The sequence below is a fragment of the Dreissena polymorpha genome, chromosome 13 (genome assembly GCF_020536995.1).
Source record: "Dreissena polymorpha isolate Duluth1 chromosome 13, UMN_Dpol_1.0, whole genome shotgun sequence".
Lineage (NCBI taxonomy): Eukaryota > Metazoa > Mollusca > Bivalvia > Myida > Dreissenidae > Dreissena > Dreissena polymorpha.
In genome coordinates, this window is record NC_068367.1 from 19631764 (window position 1) to 19655508 (window position 23745).

The 23745-nt window shown below is 33.3% G+C and overlaps 1 protein-coding gene across 4 annotated transcripts in view; it reads right to left on the minus strand.

Moving 5' to 3' along the window:
* LOC127856499 (5'-AMP-activated protein kinase subunit gamma-1-like) overlaps positions 1 to 23745 on the minus strand; it is a 423354-nt gene that overhangs the window by 335638 nt on the left and 63971 nt on the right. The window contains exon 1 of one of the 4 annotated variants that reach the window (XM_052392760.1): positions 2900 to 3106. The exons of the other annotated variants lie outside the window; for them this stretch is intronic. Within the exon in view, the coding sequence (XP_052248720.1) occupies positions 2900 to 3091 (192 nt within the window). The 5' untranslated portion in view covers positions 3092 to 3106. Of the gene's footprint in view, positions 1 to 2899; positions 3107 to 23745 lie in introns of those variants that run through there. 4 annotated transcript variants of the gene reach the window in all.

The following is a 23745-nucleotide window of genomic DNA, read 5'->3' on the forward strand; positions in this document are numbered from 1 at the left end:
GAACTGTTCTATAAAATTTCTAGAATTGTACTGGAACAAATGAATAGAAGTGTTCTGGAATCATCCTTAAAATGGTCAAGAATGATTTAAGAACAGTTGTTGAACGTTAAATGAGAATAATTTGTAGAACAAATAGTTCTAAAACAGTTCTGAAGGTTTGTTCTAAAACAATTCTTGAACCATTGTTCTAGAACTATTCCAGAATTGTTCTTGTATAAATTTCCAGAACTGTTGAAAAACAATTGTTCTAGAAATTATTCTCATTTAACGTTCAACAACTGTTCCTAAAAATATCTAGAAGATTATCAGTATGATTACAAAGCAGTTCTAGTCGGTGTGTTCCAGTACATTTCTAGAAATGGTTTAGATCAGTTACGAAGGTTTGCTTCAAGTAGGTCTGCAACAAATATTGTAGAACAGTTCTAGGACATTGTTCCCCTCAGAACTTGTAACTGAGAACTATTCATCAGGAATAACCTGACTTCCTTGCCCAACTGGTGAGATGATTGATCTTAGATTCCATTATTAAATAAAGTTTATATAAGAAAATATATAAACTTTATTTAACTACAACAATATACTTCAAATAAATACACAATTAGAAAATAAGTATACTCTTGTTCACACAAACATTATATATAAACAATATGTATAATTAATCTAAGAAAGAACATTTTAAAGGGAGGTAATATCACACTGTTACACATATTTATCTTAAATATGTAGAACAATTGTAGAACAATTATAGGCCTTGGTTTTTGATGTGTTCTATATGTGTTCTTATTCCCAATTAGAACTTTTGTAGAACTTACTAATTTGAAATTGAAGTCAAATTATTATTGCCTGAATTAGTTTATTTTAAATATGTAGAACAATTGTAAAACAATTGTAGACATCAGTTCTAGACCTGTTCTATATGTGTTCTTATTCCCCATTAGAACTTTTGTAGAACTTACTGGTTCTTAAAGAGTTCTAATTGTGTTCTAGAACTACATTTTAGAACATTATTAGATATTTCTTGAACTTATTTGTCCTTGAAATGTTCTAAAAATGTTCTTGTATATTATTGGGACAATTTCAGAACTAAGCCTTGTTCCACAAATGTTCTGAAATTATTCTAGAAAACTGTTCTGGAACAATTCCAGAACATAAGTTCTAGAATGCAAATATTGAACGTTCTAGAACTGTTCTTGATGTTCTAGAACCGTTCCAGAACCGTTCCAATTTCTAGAACAAATTTTGCAGGGGTTGTCTTTCCTAATTTTTATTCTTGTTATTAGACTTAAGCTCTATAATTCCATTGTTTTTATCTGTCAATTACAGGCATTGAATGACACACATTAAACAAGATGTGTTTGTGAAACACAATGTCCCCCTATATGACGTTTGACCTTGAAGGATGACCTTGACCTTGACCCTTCACCACTCAAAATGTGCAGCTCCTTGAGAAACACACGCATTTAAAATATAAAATTGCTAGCTTCAATATTGCAGAAGTGACATGACATGAGCAATTTTGACCCATTATATTTGACCTTGAAGGATGACCTTGACCTTGACCTTTCACCACTCAAAATGAGCAGCTCCATGAGATACACATGCATGACAAATATCAAGTTGCTATCTTCAATATTGCAAAAGTATTCATAAAATAAGCGATTTGGGCCACATATATTTGACCTCTGACCTTGAAGGATGACCTTGACCTTGACCTTTCACCACTCAAAATGTGCAGCTCCATGAGATAAACATGCATGCCAAATATCAAGTTGCTATCTTCAATATTGCAAAAGTTTTCATAAAATAAGCGATTTGGGCCACATATATTTGACCTCTGACCTTGAAGGATGACCTTGACCTTGACCTTTCACCACTCAAAATGTGCAGCTCCAAGAGATATACATGCATGCCAAATATCAAGTTGCTATCTTCAATATAGCAAAATCATTCATAAAACGAGCGATTTTGGCCACATATATTTGACCTCTGACCTTGAAAGATGACCTTGACCTTGACCTTTCACCACTCAAAATGTGCAGCTCCAAGAGATACACATGCATGCTAAATATCAAGTTGCTATCTTCACTATAGCAAAAGTATTCATAAAACGAGCGATTTTGGCCACATATATTTGACCTCTGACCTTAAAGGATGACCTTGACCTTGACCTTTCACCACTCAAAATGTGCAGCTCCATAAGATACACATGCATGCCAAATATCAAGTAACTATCTTCAATATTGCAAAAGTATTCATAAAATAAGCGATTTGGGCCACATATATTTGACCTCTGACCTTGAAGGATGACCTTGACCTTGACCTTTCACCACTCAAAATGTGCAGCTTCATGTGATACACATGCATGCCAAATATGTAGTTGCTATCTTCAATATAGCAAAATTTATTGCAAAATGTTAAAGTTGGCGCAAACCAACCAACCAACAGACAGGGCAAAAACAATATGTCCCCACTACTATAGAGGGGGACATAAAAACTGCCAAAATATGTGAACCATGCAGTCCCTTAAAGAAATTCTGTGAACCAGTGACTCCCTTTAAGGGACTTCATCAACACTTAACCCTTTCTGGCTCAGAAGCCAAGTGAAAATGTTTCAATGCAAGCAGCATTTAACCAGCAAAGCCTGTCAGAGTAACTCCATGAAGGCAGTTCAGCTTTTATGCTGTTTGCTGCTATGATCTATGTCTAAGAGTATGAAATGAAATATTTAAAATTTAAATCTAGTAAGTTCTTAAATTCAATTTCATTTTCGAAGGGACTTCAAACGCATCAAATTATGTATCTAAGTGTTAAAGGACTAAACACCTTAAACACTTCAAAGTGTGTATCTGAAAAGTTACGGGTCAAACAACTGAAAAAGAATCTAAAAACGATTCCCTACCTCAGCAGAACGGCTAAAGGCTTGGGCCACCACATTCTTGCAATATCCATTCTCCGAGGTGTCAGGAAGACTGTGATCGGTCACGTAGATTATCGGCGCTACCTGCGAACCTCTGCGGCCTGATGGAATAATGGGTAAGTGCGGTATCACACTCAATGGTAGCTCCGCAACTGATCGTTTCTGCTTTGACATTTTTTTTTTCAAAGTCAAAAGACGATTATCCGCAAATCTGTCCAAACTATTTTGTCGTTTTGTTATGGAATGGGTTCAAGTTCCTTTCTTAATCCCGATTTTGTTCAAAGCAAAAATAGATGATTATCTGCAAAACTTTCCACACTTTTTTGTCGTTTTGTTATTGAATGGGTTCAAGTTCCTTTCTTAATCAAGATTTGTTTCCAAGAAAAAAAAGATGATTATCTGCAAAACTTTCCACACTTTTATGTTGTTTCGTTATGGAATGAGTTCAAATGGCTCTCCTCATTCTTATATTATTGTGTATGGCGTTTTTTAACACCCAGTCTCCACACTTGATGTGATTGTTTGATTCTTGTCTGGTAATGATAATTGGTAATGCCTGAGATTCAACTTCTACATAATCCCAGGTATATAAATTGTTTTTTCTTCGAATTTAAATAATCCAATACAAATTTGTCTGTTTGAAAATAATTAGTTCAATGCAACAAATGTTTCTGTTTTCAAGTCTACACAATCTTGAACTTCTCAGTTGTTATTCTCTTTCATTATTCCATCCATGGTAATAAATAGAATCACTGTGTAATTTTTCAAGTTATTTTTACCACAATCTTTAGTATGACACTTCAATTTGGATAACTGATATATTCCACCAATAGCAAATTTGCATAATGTTCTTTGCACTTACATGTCTGCCTCTAACCTTGAATCAATCTCTTTTTGTCTCCATATAATAATTTTAACTTTAAAATGATTATATTACATGTTCATCCATTAAAGTTGCAAATCTACTGTATGACCACTTTGACTTAAAACCTGTGTGTCAAAACCTTCATTGAATTATGCATGACCATCAACAACAGTGCCTATGGGCATACTTCTAAAGAAAAGACACCAACAAATATGTTGCACACATACACATTGCATCAAATGGCATCATCAAATCCCTCTTTTCAATTAAGACTTTGGTGAAACTGAATTAATCTGGTTTGGATTCAAATTACAAAAAACAAAAAACATCTTGATATGATATCTCTCCAAGCTTAGAATGTACATTCAAAGTAAAGCAACTTATTAGGTATAATGCGGGCATTATTTTAATTGCAACTTGTTTATAGTTTAATTGCAACTTGTTTATATCAAGTGATATTTTATGCTTCCAGTATTTATTTTACAACAAATAATCTGTTCAAATAAGTTTTTGTTAGTTTATTAAATGTTTATAAATTATTACTTAAATTTGCAACAGTGAATATTGTGAAACCATCATTATTCATGTGACATTAATTTTTGTTGATATTATGAGTAAACTTACAACCAATTTAAATTCCAAATAAGGAATAATGTCCAATTTTTTAATTTTTGAAACAAAAATAAATGATTTTACAGTGTTTCACTGTTTGACAATTTTCTTTTTTTCTTCCAATGTGAAATTTCTACATTATTATAGGTTGACACTCTTTGTGTTGTTACTTAAGTTGTTTGCATTTTTTTTCATATTTACTTTTTGTGTTTCTTTGCTTTTTGAGTCATATCTTAACCTTTCAAAAGTAGCAGAAACATTTGCAGCAAAAAACACAATCATGATGATGACATCATATTAGTCAATATATTCAAATTATGTTTTTGTTGTAGAAACAAAAAATTAAGACAAATGTCTTGGAAAAACACAATGCTCCAATCAGTGTATATGTCTCTTTAAGAAATAATCTTTATACAAGATTTTAACTCCTTCAGTGCTGGAACCGAATTTGGAAGGCCTTTGCAAACAGTTTGGATCCAGATGAGACGCCACAAAACATGGCGTCTCATCAGGATCCAAACTGTTTGCTATTCTGATAGTATTCTTTGAAAAAAAATCAAAGAAAATGCTAATTTAAGAAATTCAGCAGACGACATTTAAGCAGACGACAAATTTCCCAGCATGCAAAGGGTTAATCAGTTGAGTGTGACCATTATGAAAATAAAACTAGACATCATGTCTTTGTTTATTAGATATCAGTCACAGATGAGAAAGAATTTACAAGACATGTATTAAAATAAAATAGCTTGAAATTAATCAACTGCGAATTTGAAACAAATCATTTACTTGCAATCCTAATTATTGAAATTAAAACTTTGAGCTGTCAGAAGACAGAGCGCTCGACAATAACTCTTATCAATTATACATCACTACATTATAACTCTTATTAATTATCAATAACTTCATTATCACTCTAATCAATTATCCATCACTACATTATAACTCTTATCAATTATCCATCACTACATTATCATTCTTATCAATTAAACATCACTACATTATCATTCTAATCAATTATCCATCACTACATTATCACTCGTATTAATTATCAATCACTTCATTATCACTCTAATCAATTATCCATCACTTCATTATAACTCTTATCAATTATCCATCACTACATTATCATTCTAATCAATTATACATCACTACATTTTCAATCTTATGAATTATCCATCACTGCATTATCATTCCCATCAATTAGCAATCACTAGATTTCCATTCACATATAATCGCTTTCACTAGATTACCATTCACATCAATTATATATCTCTACAGTTCACAATGGCATTATAATTTAGGAACATGCTCAAATCTCACAAATTTTTCCATTACATACTTTTCATTGAAACAATATGTGGGTCACCAAAATTTTTGTTCACTCTAATCGATTGTAAAAATAGCAGAGTCTTATGAAAGTTAATACTAATTCCAGTTATTTTTCGAGAAATGCTATTATCTCCCACCAACATAAAAGCTTACACCAACACATTTTCTTAATGGTAAAATTAAGCTTATAAGAAATCATATATTACACATACAATCAAGCCATTAATTAAGTTTCCAAAATAAGATACAAAAACATACATGTAAATGAGCCGTGCTCTATGAAAAAGGGGTTTAATGCATGTGCGTAAAGTGTTGTCCCAGTTTAGCATGTGCAGTCTGTACAGGCTAATCAGGGACAACATTATCCGTCTAAACTTGATTTTTTTTATAAAGAGGAGACTTTCTTGGAACAAAAAATATCATAAAAGCGGAAAGTGCATTAAACCCACTTTTCACAGAGCGCAGCCAGGACCCTCAATCCATTTTAGAGGAACAGGTTGCTTCCCATAGCAGGGGGAATTTTTGCGGCGTTTCCCTTTTTGGGGGATTTTTTACTTACTATCTAATTATTACATTTGTACGTTTGCACTATATTCATTGCTTATTTCATAATTTAGTATGTTTGACAAGATTAAATTAAAATAGAATTGAGATATAATAATCATGAGACATCTATCTATAACAAAAAAACAAAAACAAATTATTATTTTTTTAGGGGGAATTTTTCCCCAAAAAAGGGGAAAAAAGTATACTTTTCAGGGGGGGTGGGATGCGGCCGAATTTCGGCCGTGGATTTGACAGATTGAGGGCCCTGCAAATAATTTTCAAATTCAGAAGATCAACCAAGTCTTGTCTGAAGCAAACAAAATTACATTTTGGTATAGTAAATGTTTTCCACATAAATCTTCACAACAAGTTTTAAATTACAAGCCTCATTAAGAATTGATACAATAATTAAATTGTATTCGATCATAGTCCTCTGAATATCATGTATGTGTTCTTAATACCACAACTATAATTAAACAAAAAATATATGTGTAGGAAGTTGCTTTTGCAATCTAGTAATTGAATACATCAACTTACATGTTTGAAACGCTTTTTGTGAGTTTGTATCTAAATCTGCATCTTGATTTTTATTTAACGGTAAATCTGCATCTTGATTTTTATTAAACTGATGTATTTGAAATAAATGTTATTTTTCATATTTTTACTGTATAACTGGAATTATAAGCTTGAAAACGTTGAAGCAGTAAAATAAACATACACACACAATCATTTTTTGTAGAACAAATTAAATTGAAAGCTTCAAAATCATAAAACAATCAAAAGGACTTAAGATTTAAGAGGAAATACAGGGCTTTCCACAGGCCAAATTTTAACGATCCCTCGCCAGGGCGCTTGAATTTCGAAATCAGATTCCCCGGGGCGCTTGAAATTTTCCAATCTGTGAATTTTTTCATTAACAAAAAGTGGAGATTGTCAACAAAAATCAAGGTTTCTCTATCAGTGTATCAATATTCCCTGTTTTAAAAGAGCACATGGTACCTACTTTCACAAGTAATCGCCATAAACACCACATGGGGTAATGGATAATCCACTGATAAGAGAATAGCATGACGCGCGTATCGATAATTCTAGCCACATTACACTGTCATTTAAATGCTGACAAGGATGTATCCGGTAACTTTCCATTCATCAAACTGTGATGTTCATCGTCCAATCCGTTACGCGAATGCTTATGATGGCGGGGTTAACTATCTATTATTTTTATCCATTATTTTTTATTGACATTGGGCATGAAGTAAGAGTTTATCGCAGCTTGATTAGCAAAAAGTTATACCATTTACGTAATATAAAACCGGTAACTAGCACAGAACAGTACATTAAATACGGTTTCGGGCATCATCATCACAAATTTTTACTGTAAACAAGTGTTAACTATGACTCATAATACGAGAAATTAATTGCAAGTGGTAAACAATTAATTACTTATAGTAAGTTGTGCAAATAACTCCTGGTTACAATTATGCATTAAATTCCAGTACATGTATATTTCATCATGTCCATTAATAGAACTGAGACACCTCGTTTTTTTTACATTTATTCGACACGTAATGCTCTTTAACAAATTTTCGTTGAATAAATTACGCACACTTGTAAATGTTTTGTCCGATAATCGATACTTAAGATGACTGATGATGGCAACCGACTGTAATCCACGTGGACAACGTGAATTTCATGCATAATACCGTCAAAACATTTATTCGACTGATAAAGTGTTAAAACAAATTATCATTGAATTGATAACGCAACTGTTAATATTTGTTGAAATCTCAAATGGGACTAATTAAATTTGTAATCCGAAACCCATTTCCGTAAGTCGATGTTAGCGCGTTTTTAATCCGAAACACACTTCCGAATGTAAATGTTACCGCAACGTTAAAATATTCTTGCTTCAAATTAGCAGTGCAAATTTATTTTGTGTCAAATCTTTTTCTTAATTAAAAAGAGCGCATAAAATTATGCAGCATGTACAACGTCGCGTCATTTGCATAGAAAGCGTGCGTGTATTGAGCGTTTTAACAAGCACATAACACGTCAGGGGATTGACGCATGTTCAAAGGCAATATTTCATCAAATCTACAAATAGTCACTTAAAATTTATTTGATACTATAGAAAAATGGCAAGGTTTGTGTAAAAGAAATAATTGAAAGCTTTTATCGTAAATGTTTACCAGAAAGTGATTTATAAAAACGGAATAAACGGGATAATCGGGTAATAAAATTTAGAAACTTGACAAGTAGTAAGAATACAGTAATAGAGTCAGGTTGAAACGGATGTATTGGGGAATCGTTCGAGTCGGGATTTTACTATCTGTGCGGGAAAGTTTTAAAACAATTAAACAATATAAAATAAAAATTATATATATCTTTAAATGACTGGGGTATTTTCTTCAAGAGTCATACCCCAGTGAAAGTTTCAAGGACTGTTCAAGAACTGTTCATGAACTGTCCAGGAACATCATGGACAGTTTATGAACTTCAAGAACTGTTCATGAACTCACGACCATAGCAGGCCCGTACCCAGGCCATGGGCCCAGGGGCCCGGGCCCCCCCAGCTGGCTGTCGAACTATGATTTTTTTTAATAATCGGCCCACTGCAATTTGTTCTCTCGTGCAAGGGCCCACAGTACACTTTCCCTCAAAACAAAAGAGCAGCTATGTTTTATTGTCCCTGATAAACAAGGGGATTAACGCTCGCCAATCGAGATAAGCCTCTAGGCAATGTTTTCTTATCGCCTTGTACACACATCCCCGATCAGTCCCCCATTGTGATCATGAATGATTCATCTATCGATGGTTGATGTAACATGTATTTTGATAAGTGCAGCGAATCACGGACTCTAGATTACAATATACACTCCGTGAGCGAATGGAAGCAACTGCTACAGGAGGTCGTAGACTATGGTCTGATAATTGCCGACTCAAGTTTTTTTCCTTCTTTGAGAAGGCCCTATACGTATTTTTCCCTTCTAAAAGTTTAATTGTGTTTTTTTTAAACCTTTTAAACCTTTTATTGGGAATTTTTAAGTCCCAATATATACTTTTTGCATTGAGAATAGGGCCCTGAATTTGATCCGGAACAAAAACACTGACAAAGGTATTAAAACTGAGTATTTATAATTTTTGAAAGGAAATCACTGAAAAAGACTACGATGAGAATATCAGCAACAGATAAGAATTTGGCAGAATTCAGTATTTAAAATAATTGAGTACCGAGAATTGAGTAATATCAACCTATTAATGGCTCATTGGTAAAAAAATGTCAATTGTAACAACAAATCGATCTCATTATATAAGTTAACCTGATCCAGTGTAGAAAAATATTGTATAAATAAATTATCTCTTTCCTTGAATTTGTTTGAAAACAGTAAAATATCTTAAATTGATTATTTAAGACTTTCATTATTTCCCCCCAAAATTAGGCATTTCGCGCAATTTTTTTCCTAAATACTGGCAAGGTCTTTCCCAAAAAATCAGATTACAAAAAACTGTGACGTTATTGATTTGTGAGAAAAAATGGTGGAAGCAATACGAGAGTTGATGTGGATAATCGTCAGTTTAAACCTGTAAGTTTCGGAAATCTAAAGCTTTTAATATTGTTGTGAATTCACACCAATGTTTAAAGCTTAAGACTTCCGAAATGTGCTGGTTTACTTGTTATATTCCATTAATTCATATCACAAAATACGTTTTTTTATAAGCATTAAAATTCACCTTGCAAAGTGCCAAATTAAAAAAAGTATATATATAGGGAGGGGGAACCCCTCCCAAACCCTCCTCGGTTGGGCCCCCCCAGTAAAAAAATCCTGGGTACGGCCCTGCATAGGGATGTCTCGTTCAAGAACTGATTCATGAACTTAACTTCATGAACTCTTGTGCATGAAACTTTAGTTCCTGACCTGTAAGTTCATGAATGAGTTCATGAACTTGAGTTCAAGAACTATGAAGTTAATGAACAAAACTAAAAATTCAGAGCATTCAGAATTGCCTTTAAACATGAAACTGAAAGAAAATTGCATTGTATTATTTACTATTATAATTCATTTAATAATAAGAGAAAATATTGTGACAAAAGATTTAGAAATAGTCCATTATGAATAACTGAAAGAACGAGTAAAACAAAACATTTTGCAGTTATGAGATGTGTAAATGATGTTCAGATACTATCTGTTCATGATGTAAACCAAGTTTTGGAGCCGAAAAAGACAGATGATAAATATGAACAATGAGATACTGGCATCCTGCTGTACCATGGCTATCTGGGACAATGGAAATTCAGTATTTTAGCTGTAGGAGGTAAGCTAATATTTCTATCTATGATTTAAAAAGGGCAGGGGGGGGGGCTATTTTGTCAAAAGGGCACTTTTGAGTGCTAGGTATTTTGTCAGAATAGCATTTATGAGCGCCCGGTCTTATCTGTTAAGCTCCCAGTTGCATATTAATTTTTATATTATTTCTAATTGTTAAAATATATAATTGTGATAATTATTAAACCATGCAAATAAAATGTCTACAATGAGGAATGCATTAATAACAATATAATAGGAAATTTATAAAGTATAATATGTCATTTTAATTGCGTCATGTATGGATTTTAATTTTATTGTAATGCTTTCATCAAAGACCTAGGTCTTTGTTCTCATCTGCAATAAACATTACGTTTTTTAAACAGTTTACACCCTAATGCATGTAACACAATTAATGCATAAAATTAAAAAAAAATCATTTCACTGATAAGTAACCACCAAGTTGAAACAAAATTAATTGTTTCAATTGTTCAACTAACTTCAGTGTTAAAGTGAAAGTAGATTAACAAGTCCAGTGCAAATATTTACCTCAATTTGAATACTGTTTTCCATTTAAAACTCAAATATTTTGGCAAATAATTATGAAATATGTTTAAAGCACGAGAAATGCAGTGCTTTTACATTGTTCAGATCCTATTAACAATGGAAAAACGATTTACACTGTGTCCTTCCTGAAATCACAACAGTGTGTCCGCCATTTTGTTAATTTTGACAGGAAGAAGCATTTTCGAATTTAAGACTTAGAAAAAACAAATATTTAAAAAAATGGTCAAGTTAGCTTTTTTTACTGAAAATAGTTATGAAATTAATTGTTTAACCACATGTGATTAGTAAACATGCATTATATTTCTTCTAAAAAATAATGTTGATGAATTCATAACTACTCGTTCATTTTAGCTTTAAATACAAATGGCGGGCCAATTGACAACAGTTTCAATCTCTTTCATTCAGCCAAAATGAGCTTGGAAAATAATCACAAATAAACATTAAGTTCCAGTAAAGTGACAGGAAATGGATTATGAAGAGCATACAGGATTTCAAATATTGATTTATTAGAAAAGCTACCGACTCAAAAGTTTTTTTCTGTTACAAAATCCGCATCCGAATTTTACGTCCGAAATTTACGCAACTGCGAAAAGCGTCTGAATCATTCAGAACTGTTATTTGTGTTAATGTTTTGTTTCATTGACATTTATTCTAGTCAATAAATGCTTTTTTCAAAATGCAGTCTTTAGTTTTCAAAGAATATTTATTTGTACAGTAATTTACAGATAAAGTCAAAAGTTTTTTCTGTTACAAAATCTGCATCCGAATTTTATGTCCGAAATTTACGCAACTGTGGAAAGCGTCTGAATTGTTCAGAACTATTATTTTTGTTAATGTTTTGTTTCATTGACATTTATTCTAGTCAATAAATGCTTTGTTCAAAATGCAGTCTTTAGTTTTCAAATAATATTTATTTGTACAGTAATTTACAGATAAAGACAAGGGCCAAAAACTGTTTTTTCAAGTAAATGCATGTGGCTGATACCTTAAAATAATGACATTCTCATTGAGTTAAAAATTTGATTAAGTGTTGTGGTAAGAAAAAAAAAGCCTACTACCGACCCACATTTTTTTGGGCATGTAACCAGAAACAAACCTATTTTTTGTTAGGCCTAATGGATCTGTTTATAATCAGATTCTTTTTTTCAGTGTCAACGGGTAAGCAGTCCTCAGACCGCTTGACCAGACATTGCATTTCCAGCACTTCCTCAGGGTAAATACAAGTACCGCTGTTGGGATCCCGAGTTGTCTGTTATTCAAATGTTAACACTGTCTGCTGTTATAATAATTCTAGACTTTATCTTTGGGTTTAACTGACATTTTTAATCTAGTTTGACCTTTATTAGATATAAATTTACTTTGCAAGTTTGGTAAAAATTTTGATTGGATCTATATTAAGAAAACGAACAGATTGCAAATATCAATTAAAACTCGAGAACATTTCAAAATAATGCAGCCAGATTGAACCTGCAAAAGTGGATTGTTTTTCATGTATCGGTAGCTTAAAATTATATAATTTGCCTGCACATTTAGCATTATAAACTCTTCACCAAATGACCCATTTTGATTGACCCAAATTGAAAGAGGTTGCAGCTGCCGTTGAAAATGTAGACAAATATTAAGAAATTGCTATGATATTGTAGAAATCATTGTGGGGTAAGGAGAAATTGTTGATTTTGAGCAATCGTTACTTTTCCAACTATAATTTTTGGAGTCATCTATGACAAAATTGTAAAATTTAAAAAAATTCATGTTTTGTCCAAAAATCGGCTACAAGGTTATCAAATATATCATGCATCCATGGAAATGTCAACTTAATGTTTAATGTTTCATTTCAGGGTCAAAATTAAGAAACTTCAGAGGGAGGGAGTCTGGGACGTTTCCAGTTTAAAAGACTGTCACAGAAGCCTAGAGAAAAAAATGGCTGCCACAGTAACTCCCGCAGTAACTCCAACAGTTACTGACCATTGCACATCAACGCTGGAAAATACTTCTCAGGGCTTAATAAGTGCCAATGTCAATATCAATGGATAATTAAAGATTTTCAAACACTTGACCTAAAAAATATTAAGTGTTGAGGAACTTAAAACATGCTCGAGGACATGAAATCAAACAACAAAAAATATTGGCATGACTGTTCGCCTTTCACTGGAAAATGAAAAGATATTTCATCTTTATGGTCTTGAAAAAGAACACCTTCCCAGTTACGACACGGAAACAGTCAACAAAAAATGGAAACCTCCAGAAAGTGCATAGGAGACAATAATATATTCACAGACCTTTAACTCACACACTTTCTTTCTGATCCAAAGGACTTAACTAATATTGTATTCAGCTCACCTGAGCACAACGTGCTCATGGTGAGCTTTTGTGATCCCTTTTTCCGTTGTTTGTCTCTGTCGTCCGTCTGTTGTCAACATTTACCTTGTTGACACTAAATAGGCCACATTTATTGTTCGATCTTTTGTTTAAATTGTATCTCTGCTTAGTTTGAAAATGGTTAGATGAAAAACATGTCCGACAGAGGGTGGGGCAGGTTTCCTCATATGCTATAGAAAAAGTTCTTAACACAAGAAGTTGCATTTATAGTCCAATCTTGATGAAACTTGGTCAGAACATCTGTTTTAATTATATTTGGGTCGAGTTTGAAACCGGGTCATATGAGGTGAAAAAAAATACTCAGTCACTAGGTTAAATTAAAGACAAGGGACAAAATTGTCACAAAACCAGGTTTTCATTGTGAAAAAAATCTGATAAAGGGAGAAAACTCAAACTGAACTTTTGAAATGAACAAACAAAATTAACCCCCTTTGTAATTTTTTTTTTTTTTTTTAAATCTATTTTTAGTCGTGGCGACCTTGACATTGGATATATTGACATGATTCTTTCGTGCGACACACCGTCCCATGATGGTGAACAAATGTGCCAAATGATTTTAAAATCTCACAATGAATGACATAGTTATGGCCAGGACAAGCTCATTTATGGCCATTTTTGACCTTTGAACTCAAAGTGTGACCTTGACCTTGGAGATATCGACGTAATTATTTCGCGCGACACACTGTCCAATGATGGTGAACAAATGTGCCAAATGATTTTAAAATCTGACAATGAACGACATAGTTATGGCCCGGACAAGCTTGTTCCGCCCGCCCGCCAGCCCGCCAGCCAGCCCGCCAGCCAGCCAGCCAGCCAGCCAGCCAGCCAGCCAGCCCGCCCGCATTCGCCAATCTAATAACCAGTTTTTTCCTTCGGAAAACCTGGTTAAAAAAGCCTGTTAACATCTTGAACAACACACGAGACTTCCTGAACACTGCCATTCTTGAACAAGTTCATGAATTGTTCTTGAACTAATTCAGGAACAGTTCTTGAACAAATACATTAACAGTTCTTGAACTAATTCATGAAATGTCTTGATCTAATTCATGAACACATTCAAGAACTGCCACTGGTTCATGATGTCCCATTTGTTGTTCAAGAACAGTTCATGAACAGTTCTTGAATTCATTCACCAGGATTCTTGAACTAGTTCATGAACAGTCCTTAAACTAATTCATGAACAAGTTCAAGAACTGCAATTGGTTCATGAAGTCTCATTTGTTGTTCAAGAACAGTTCTTGAACATAGTTCATGAACAGTTCTTGAATTCCTTCGCAGGGGTGACGTCTTTCAACGCTGTTTTTCTTTGAGTTATAATGCACCACAGAACATGAATTGAAACGTATTTTTTTTTTTTAAATCAACGTCAAGAGGGGACACCCCTCCCGAACAACACCTATCAGCCCAGAGGCTGAACAAAAATCCTGTGGAAAGCACTGAAATATATATGTCATAAACAAGTAACAAAATTACAATTTGTTTTATTGTTTTCAACAGTTTTTTAGCCATGTCAAAGCTGTCTGTTAACCTGCCAATTTCAAGAGTCCAATCACAATTGCAGTCAAATTTATGCACTTTTTAAAATAGGGTACACTCAGGTTTGCTTGGGCATAAATAACCAATCTAAGTCTCTCACTGGCACTTAGGGTACACATACTCATGCAATTACCTGATAACCGCCTTTTTTGAATCTGAGGTACTTAGATGGATAATGGCCAAACAAATAATTTTAAAACCAATTCCCATAAAAGTTATATGGCTTAAAAAAACATATGACCACTTAAGACTGTGGTGCTGTTTTACAAAAGGAAGGCCATATGACTATGGTCTACCATGGTAGACCATGGTCATATGACCATGGTAGACCATGTTCATATGACCATTGCAACCACATTTTGTTAAATGGCACCACGGTCTTTGACCATGGTCATCATGACCATGGTATTTGGCCATGGTCAACCATGGTATTATACCATGGTTGACCATGGTATTTTACCATGGTCAACCATGGTCATAATGACCATGGCCAAAGACAGTGGTGTCATTTAACAAAACATGGTCTACCATGGTAAACCATGGTGATATGACCATGGTTTGGCCATGGTATGGTCATATGGCCTTCATTTCGCCTGGGCTTACAGATCCAATTGGCATCTAACAATATCTTGTTTCTTGAGTGGTCAAGTGGTGCATTAATGAACATTAGAAGTGCTTACATTGTATTTCCTCAAAGTTACAATAATGGTACATTTTGTTCATAAACCAAAGGTCTCCATATTTGCATTGGAAAGTAAACATTCAATATGTTTACTTAGCTAATTAAGACACCAAAACAATATTGTCAATCAACTAATATTGTACAACTGGTTTCAATTGCTGAGAATTAAGAGCGGATGATAGTGAAATGCAGGTTAAAATCTATATGGACAAATCTGCTAATTAGACTCTTTTATGCTTTATGAAAACAGCAGCATAATAATAAGTCAACTGTAATTAAAACAAGAGCACCACATAGCAGGTGCTGTTACGCTTGGCTGCGGGTGCAGTTTTGATTAAATGAAAGCTTGTCAGAATAATATAAGAGGTCACAGTGACCTTGACCTTTGACCTAGTGACCCAAATCAGGGTGTGGCATGTAAGGGTATCACGTTTAAACGTTCAAACGATGGCGTTTCGTGTTTTGCTCAAAAACGTTTACAAAAACAGTAAACGTTTAAACGACAGTCAATGTCAACAGAATCCATTTTAGTTCGTTACATTACGATGTTGCAAAACTCATTAAAAGCTGCTGAAAAAGACTCGTATTTGTATCACGTGCGCCAGATGGCCCTTATTCACAGTAACGTAGACATAACAATACACCTGTACGACCTAGACGTCTTGAATAGCTATGACAATACCTCCGGTTTTCTGGTTTTCTCCGAAAACAGCCGAGCTAAAAATGAATTATTGTGATTTATATTTTTTTAATGTGGTCATGTCTTGTAACCAGGCCTTAAATGTCTAACAAATTGACTTACTTTAATTTATTGCGCTACCCCAAGCTAGATCTAAATGTAAGCAACAGGAACAAAATATTTGAGGTTGCTACCTGTTTCCAACTGAATTTACTTGTTTTCTGTGTTTTTGTAACAGTAAATTTGGTTTTGACCCAAAGGCAACCCATTGCTAGGTCTCAATGTAAGATTGATTTGTCCAAATTTTCATTTAGAGTGCAGTGTTTTTTTTTACTATTTTGGATTGTGAAAAATCGCAGCATTTTGACCAAAATTGGGAAATTAGTGTTGTTTTTTTGCTAACAAATGCTTCAAAAATTAGAATAAAAGTGTTTTGAATATTAAATAATTTAAGTAAGTGTTACTTGTAGAGCTGGATTGGAGATGAACTTAATGTTCGGACTATTTAGATCCCATTTGGGAAAAATATATACTTTTTTTCATAGGGAATGGGGCTGATTTTAAACACAAAAAAAACACTGGAGTGGTCAAATTGACCAATTTACACCTGAGGCCTTGTTTGAAGCCTTTCTCACAAACTTTGAGTAATGAATCTCTCTTGTAATGCCAAAAAGCCTTTTTTTATTATAATGTACGCATTTTTTTCCGGTTTGCATTACAAACTAATTCTTACATTACAGTCAAAAAGTGCTTAGTTCAGTATTTCTCATATAAAATGGTATTTCTCATATAAAATGAAGTAAAATCAAAAGAGAAAATTCTAGGTTTTAACATTCAATCATCAGGCAAATACATTATTTTACACTCAGAACCAAATGAACTTTTATTTTTCAATCAATCAAGAGCCAAATCTTTACATTAAATAACAATTATTTCAATCAATCAAGACCCAAAATTTACATAATGCATTAAAATGCATCACTATACATGAATGCACAAATATGTTCCTCCCAACTTTTAACCCTTTACCACCTTAGATACTGATGAGCAGCAAACAGCATAAAACCTGAACAGACTGCAAGTTACTCCCTGCACCCAATTGTATAAACGCTGGTTAAAGTTACCGCTCGGTAACTTTTAAACCTTGGTAAGTTTGCGGTTATTCAGGTTTAGTAACCGTCAAGGTAACTCGATTGTATAAACACGAAATACCGCAAAGTAACTAAACCATGCATAGTGGAATTTAACCAACGGTAAATTTAACCAAAACATTCCCACAATGCATTTTCTAATGACGTAATTTTCACGTGAAGTGTCACGCTTCGATTTTGTTAACAAACAAAATAAACAGCGTTCATGTATTTTTTTTATCAAATTCATTTACAAATGCTTTAACAATAAAATAAAGTGTACATTTTAACTATGAGTTCATAAAATTTTTCAAAATGTTTACGAACATAAATTATGTCAGAGACCAGGGAAAAAAATATCATGATGTCGGGATTTGCCTCATTTAGCGGAATCCCTGGTGCTTCCAACTGCGAGAGAGTTCTTGCAAAGACGCCTAATTTTCTTGTTTTTTTAATGATGTAACATATTCATGGTCGTTGTAACATGCTAGCCTATTCTTCTAATTTTGCTTATAACCCGTTTTCATATGACTGCGTTATAAAATAATATCTTTCGCCAAATTACGATGTTTACACATTCAAAGCACAACGCTGAGTATATCATTAACTTAAAATTACATCCGAAAATCACTCTGTCTGTAGTCCAATATTGCATATTGAAATTGAGAAAAGTGCGTGTCTTTTTGACGATTAATTATAAACGCGACTTATTTCACACGTCCATGCACTGTATATCGACGCATTTCCTTATTTCGTGCAATGTGCATTGTTTATAATCCGTGCATATACTTTTGACACTTTTAGAATGTACAACAAGCCATACAAATATCGCACAATTCATAAATAATCTGCAATATTTGCTTTCCGATTAAATTCATGTTAGGCATAGAGATGTGTAAAGTATAAGATGATAAAAATAGCACCACACTGGAATTCGGAATGTCCCATTTTTTACACGGGTATTAACGACTCATTTATCTGTTGTGTAATGGAATGTTTTTCATTCTTTGTTTACTTATATATTCAATTATTTTCCTGTACAATAAGGGCATTTACCATAGACAAATAAAACATTGTGTAAGTTTAAACATATGTTTGTATGCAGAAATCTGCAAATGTAACCGAGTTTACCAATGGCTATTATTTGTTAAACTGCTCCGGTTCATTTGAACAGCAGTAATGTAGAGTACGTGACGTAGCGTGTGACGAAAAAGAAAGTTTATCGAGTTCATAAACTCATATGGAAATAGTAATAGGATGGCATAAGGGTCTTTATTAAACTATGCTAAAATAATTATTAAAGATCCTAGATGCAAAATCGTCAATTATTGAGTTAAATGGATTATTTAAAGGATTATTAAAGGTAAGATACTAGTTTGAACGTGTTTTGGTTTTTGTTTAAACTTTTGTTGTTTACTGTTTTCGGAGAAATGATTTTAACAATGGCGCCATTGATGCATCGGATCACACACGGCATATCCATAACATTATATAAAAAACATGTTCTGCGCGTCCTTAAATTCGTTGTCCGAAGTCGGAAAACGTATTGCCCTGTAAATTAAGTCAAATAAAGTGTCAGTCGCTGCAATTGTCTGTCTACTTGTCAAAATGTTCAAGGTTGTCGATGGTTAGCTTTTACAATGTCGCGCGACTCGGCCATTTTGTGTAAGTTACCTCTCGGTTACTTGTACTTACCCACCTAGAGAAGCAGGGTATGTTTTAACTGGGTTTTAACCGATCGGTATAACTTTTTTATACAAACGCTAACCGACTGTACCGTAAAAACGCAGTCATAAGTCTACCCGGCTCATAAGTCGGGGGGTATACTTTGGTACCAAAATTGGAGATTTTGAGTATGTTAGCTTCATAAGTTGAGTCAGAAATTTTCTGTTTACGAATTTCATAAACAGACGCCATTTTAAATGTACATGAAGTTGCGGTAGTATTCTATACATTGCACATGACGTCACTGTGGAACTGTTGAACGTAGGCAAAGCCAACACATGTATTCTAAATTTCGTTTAATATATTCAATACGATTTATTGTTGAAATGGAAAATAATATTTTTCAATATAGACGAGCAAAGCATAGGTCCACTCACAATTGTGTCCTTATTCTTACGCCAATCACGCACTAGTTTCTCACTTATACCAAACTCACCTTCAGCAGCACTGTTGTTGTTTAAATTCTCCGCAAACTCTATCACACGTATTTTACATGCATTGTCATAAGCCTGGCGTTTGCGTTTGCCAGGCATTTTCAAAGATTTATCCAGTTGTGTTTTTGTTTATCTAATTAATAAATGGTTGCACTCAATAATCTACGCTAGTAATTATCCACAAACTATTTTCAGCTTTTAATCCGATGAAACAATATTATCACTGTAATCCAATCTTTGTACTTTTAATCTGACTGTCAAAACAATTGATTAGTGTCTCGGTAAAACGTGTTTTTATAACAATGATTGACATACCCAAGAGACCGCTAACTCCACCTTTTTCTCTGAAACAGTTTCAAAGGCGGAGCTATACACGTGCTCAAGCATAATGGGATGATTGCAAGCGAGTTACAAACACGCGATTGGTTAAGCATATCGCTTCTCTAAACAAAGGAATCCAATTTAGTCGGCGAGAAAGGTGTTCTTTATGGCTTCTTGACAGGAAACGGCTTTCTTTTGATGACGTCAAACTGTCGATTCACACATAATGCGAATTTTTGCGAGACTTTAAATGATGTCCTTGATTCTTTGTTTACATGAACAGTAAAAAAACAACACCTGCTTACATGAAGACTTTGGATTAAATTATCAAAATAAAAAGAAGAGTAACTGCAAACTGTGATTATATTAATTGGTAAGTATCAGTAAAAATACGACGTTTTGTTAGTCGTAATCCAACGATTTTTTTTTTATACAAAACAACAACTATTGCCGCGGAGATCAATCTTCATCGAATTTCATTATTTTTTTCATGGAATTTCATTATTTTTTTCATGGACCACCTCATAAGTCGATACCGGTTTTTTAATCAAATTTTGGAGGTAAAAAATCTCGACTTATGACTGGGGTTTTACGGTAATCAACAAGTTACCGACTTTTAACCGCCGGTATGTGGTTAACCGCGGGTTTAACTGTTTATACAATCGGGTGCTGGCTGTTCTGGTTTTATGTTGTTTGCACATAGCCATTTTCACTTTGCTTCTGAGTGGGAAAGGGTTAGACAAAATCTAGAAACAGTTCAGGCTGTGTCTGAGATATTAATATGTCTCATGACAGGATAATTACTAGAGAGTAATTAGTTCTCAGAAAATTAACATTAATGGTTAAAAAGTATCATTATTCAACACCCCAATCAGATTTTGTACAATGAATGTTCACTAAAACAACATACCACAAATTTTGTTTATCGTAAAGTACATACTGTAATTAAGAATTTTTTTTTTACATCAATTTTGATAATGTTTTCAGTTTTAAAATAACCAATTACCAGTATCTAATATTCTTTCTATTAACAACTTTATTTATTTGCCCATTTTAAAGTACCTGTACTTTAAATGCACTATATATAACATGCTTGTATGTATAATGTATCAAATGTTTAACAGAGCAAAACATATTTTTCTATCTGATGATAAAGTACATCAATTACATATAAAATGTTATTTAATATTAGTCTATAAATATTTGTTTTAAAAAGCTTTCTCAAAATGTTGGTGCACACATTTTATTCAATGTAATTCAATAATAATTGGTGTGAATGTTTGGTTTTGTGATGCACCAGTATACCTTTTATAACGCAATAACGCAATAACGAGTGAATAACATTTAATGAGTCAATAACATCCATTAATCAAACACAATCACTGTCAGAAACGTGTTTCAAGGCAAATAGCGCTTCCTATTTTTGGATGTTTTGGAAATATTTTGACTGAGGTCTGAACACCTCCTGGCATATACTGAATAACCTTTGCATGCTGGGAAATTTGTCGTCTGCTTAAATGGCGTCTGCCGAATTTCTAAAATCATTTTCTTCACTTTTTTTTCAAAGACCACTATGAAAATAGCAAACAGTTTGGATCCTGATGAGACGCCACGTTCTGTGGCGTCTCGGATCCAAACTGTTTGCAAAGGCTTTCAAAATTTGGTTCCAGCAAATACTGAATAACATGACAGTAATACCAGTAGCAGTCACACTAGGGAATTAAAACATGGCTGTTAACTATAAACTGTCATTAACAACAGAGACAGAAAATTGGCAATAAAGAATGAAAAAGGCCTATTAAAATACATTAGAGTCACAGAAACGGTTCTCAGTGTTATACTAAGTAAATAAATAATCCCAAGAGATTTAACAAACCATCCTTGTTAGAAACTAAACATGCAAATTCAGGACAGAGGTTCCCCTACATTCCACTTTTGTCACACAACTCCACTAATCTCAAAATACTTACATTGAAACACCCAGGTGCTAAAATTCATGTGTTGATTAAAGTAACATTACTACTCAAAATCAACAAATATTTCGTACAATTATTCGTAAAATAAACTTAACCAATTAAAAGTCAGTGTTCCTTATGACAATTGCCGAATTTTCAACGCCAGATGTGTTCTGGTAAAATAGATGTTTGTAGATACAAAATGCTCGTTTTTATTATTGTTTTGCATATCTATTCATACGACACATGAACACTAAAATGGTATTCGTGTGTCGTATGAATAGATATATTCGCTGGAATTAATTGTGGCTCAAAATAAATAAAAACGAGCATTTTGTATCTTCAAAAATCTATGTAATCATGCCACATATAGCGTTGAAATTTTGGCTATTGCTATAAGGAACACTGATTGTTAAGGTGTTAACTTTATTTAATGAAATACTGTACGAAATTTTCGTTGATTTTGAGACTTTAACCCTTTGCATGCTGGGAAATTTGTCGTCTGCTAAAATGTGGTCTGCTGAATTTCTAAAATTAGCATTTTCTTCGATTTTTTTCAAAGTATACTATCAGAATAGCAAACAGTTCTGTGGCGTCTCATCTGGATCCGTTTGCAATGGCCTTCAAAATTTGGTTCCAGCACTGAAAGAGTTACCATGTTCGCACATTTTCATAACTCTAGCAGCAATACGTTGTATTCTTGCCAAAATTAGGGGCCACGACTCCAGATATGTACAAAGAAAAATAACCATTTAATAAAATTTAGAAATACTGGCTAGTGTTTTACATCAAACAAAAAGCTGTTATCTATAAATTTTATTCTGTATTACTGATATTTTTATAATTCTATTCCCTATAAAAACACTAAACCACCAAAAAAAAAAGATTCACAGTTAAATTATGTTTTTTTTTATAGCAGAATATATATTGAACTAATATTCTCAGGCCCCCAAGGACATTGATAAGGGAAATCCAATATGTCTATTCTGGTAATGTCATCTATGAATGACCTATTAATGTACGCCAACTATGTATCAGTTAGGTACATGCATTTGACATCACCCAGGGTGGGTTTCCATTAATTTACTTGAAGACCCTTCTTAATACATTCAAGTTTTAAAGGCTTCATTTTCAACCCTAATATACTGTTGAGCAGCAAACGGCATAAAAACCTGAACAGACTGCGAGTTACTCAAAGGCTATTCTGGTTTTATGCTGTTTGCACATAACCACTTGCACTTTGCTTCTGAGTGGTAAAGGGTTATTATATCCCTCCCAACTTTCCAAGGACACAGATGACATTATTATTGGGAATCCAGTCATATTCACTGGATGAAATCGGGAAACAGTTCACACGGTGTCAGAAATTAATATGTCACATGACAGTTTAATTACTAGAGAATAATTAGTTCTCAGAAAATTCACCCAATATATTTGGTAAAATAAAGCATCATAACTCAACTCTATAAGCAGAATTTTTAATTCAATTTTTCACTTCAAACAGCATACCAAAATTTTAATTAATTTAAAAGTGCATACGGTAATGAGGAAATCTAAAAAAATGACTAATGACATTTAAGTTTTTAAATAAAAAATATTCAGACATCGATTATTTTCTGTCAGTTGCTAGAGTACATCAATTAAATAAGATGTCATTTAATGCAAGTCGAAATCCGTTTTTGAAAGCTTTAAATTCACTTGGTGATGGTGTACAAACATTTTTCAATGTATTTCAATGTAATATATCTATTCTAAAAATGAGAG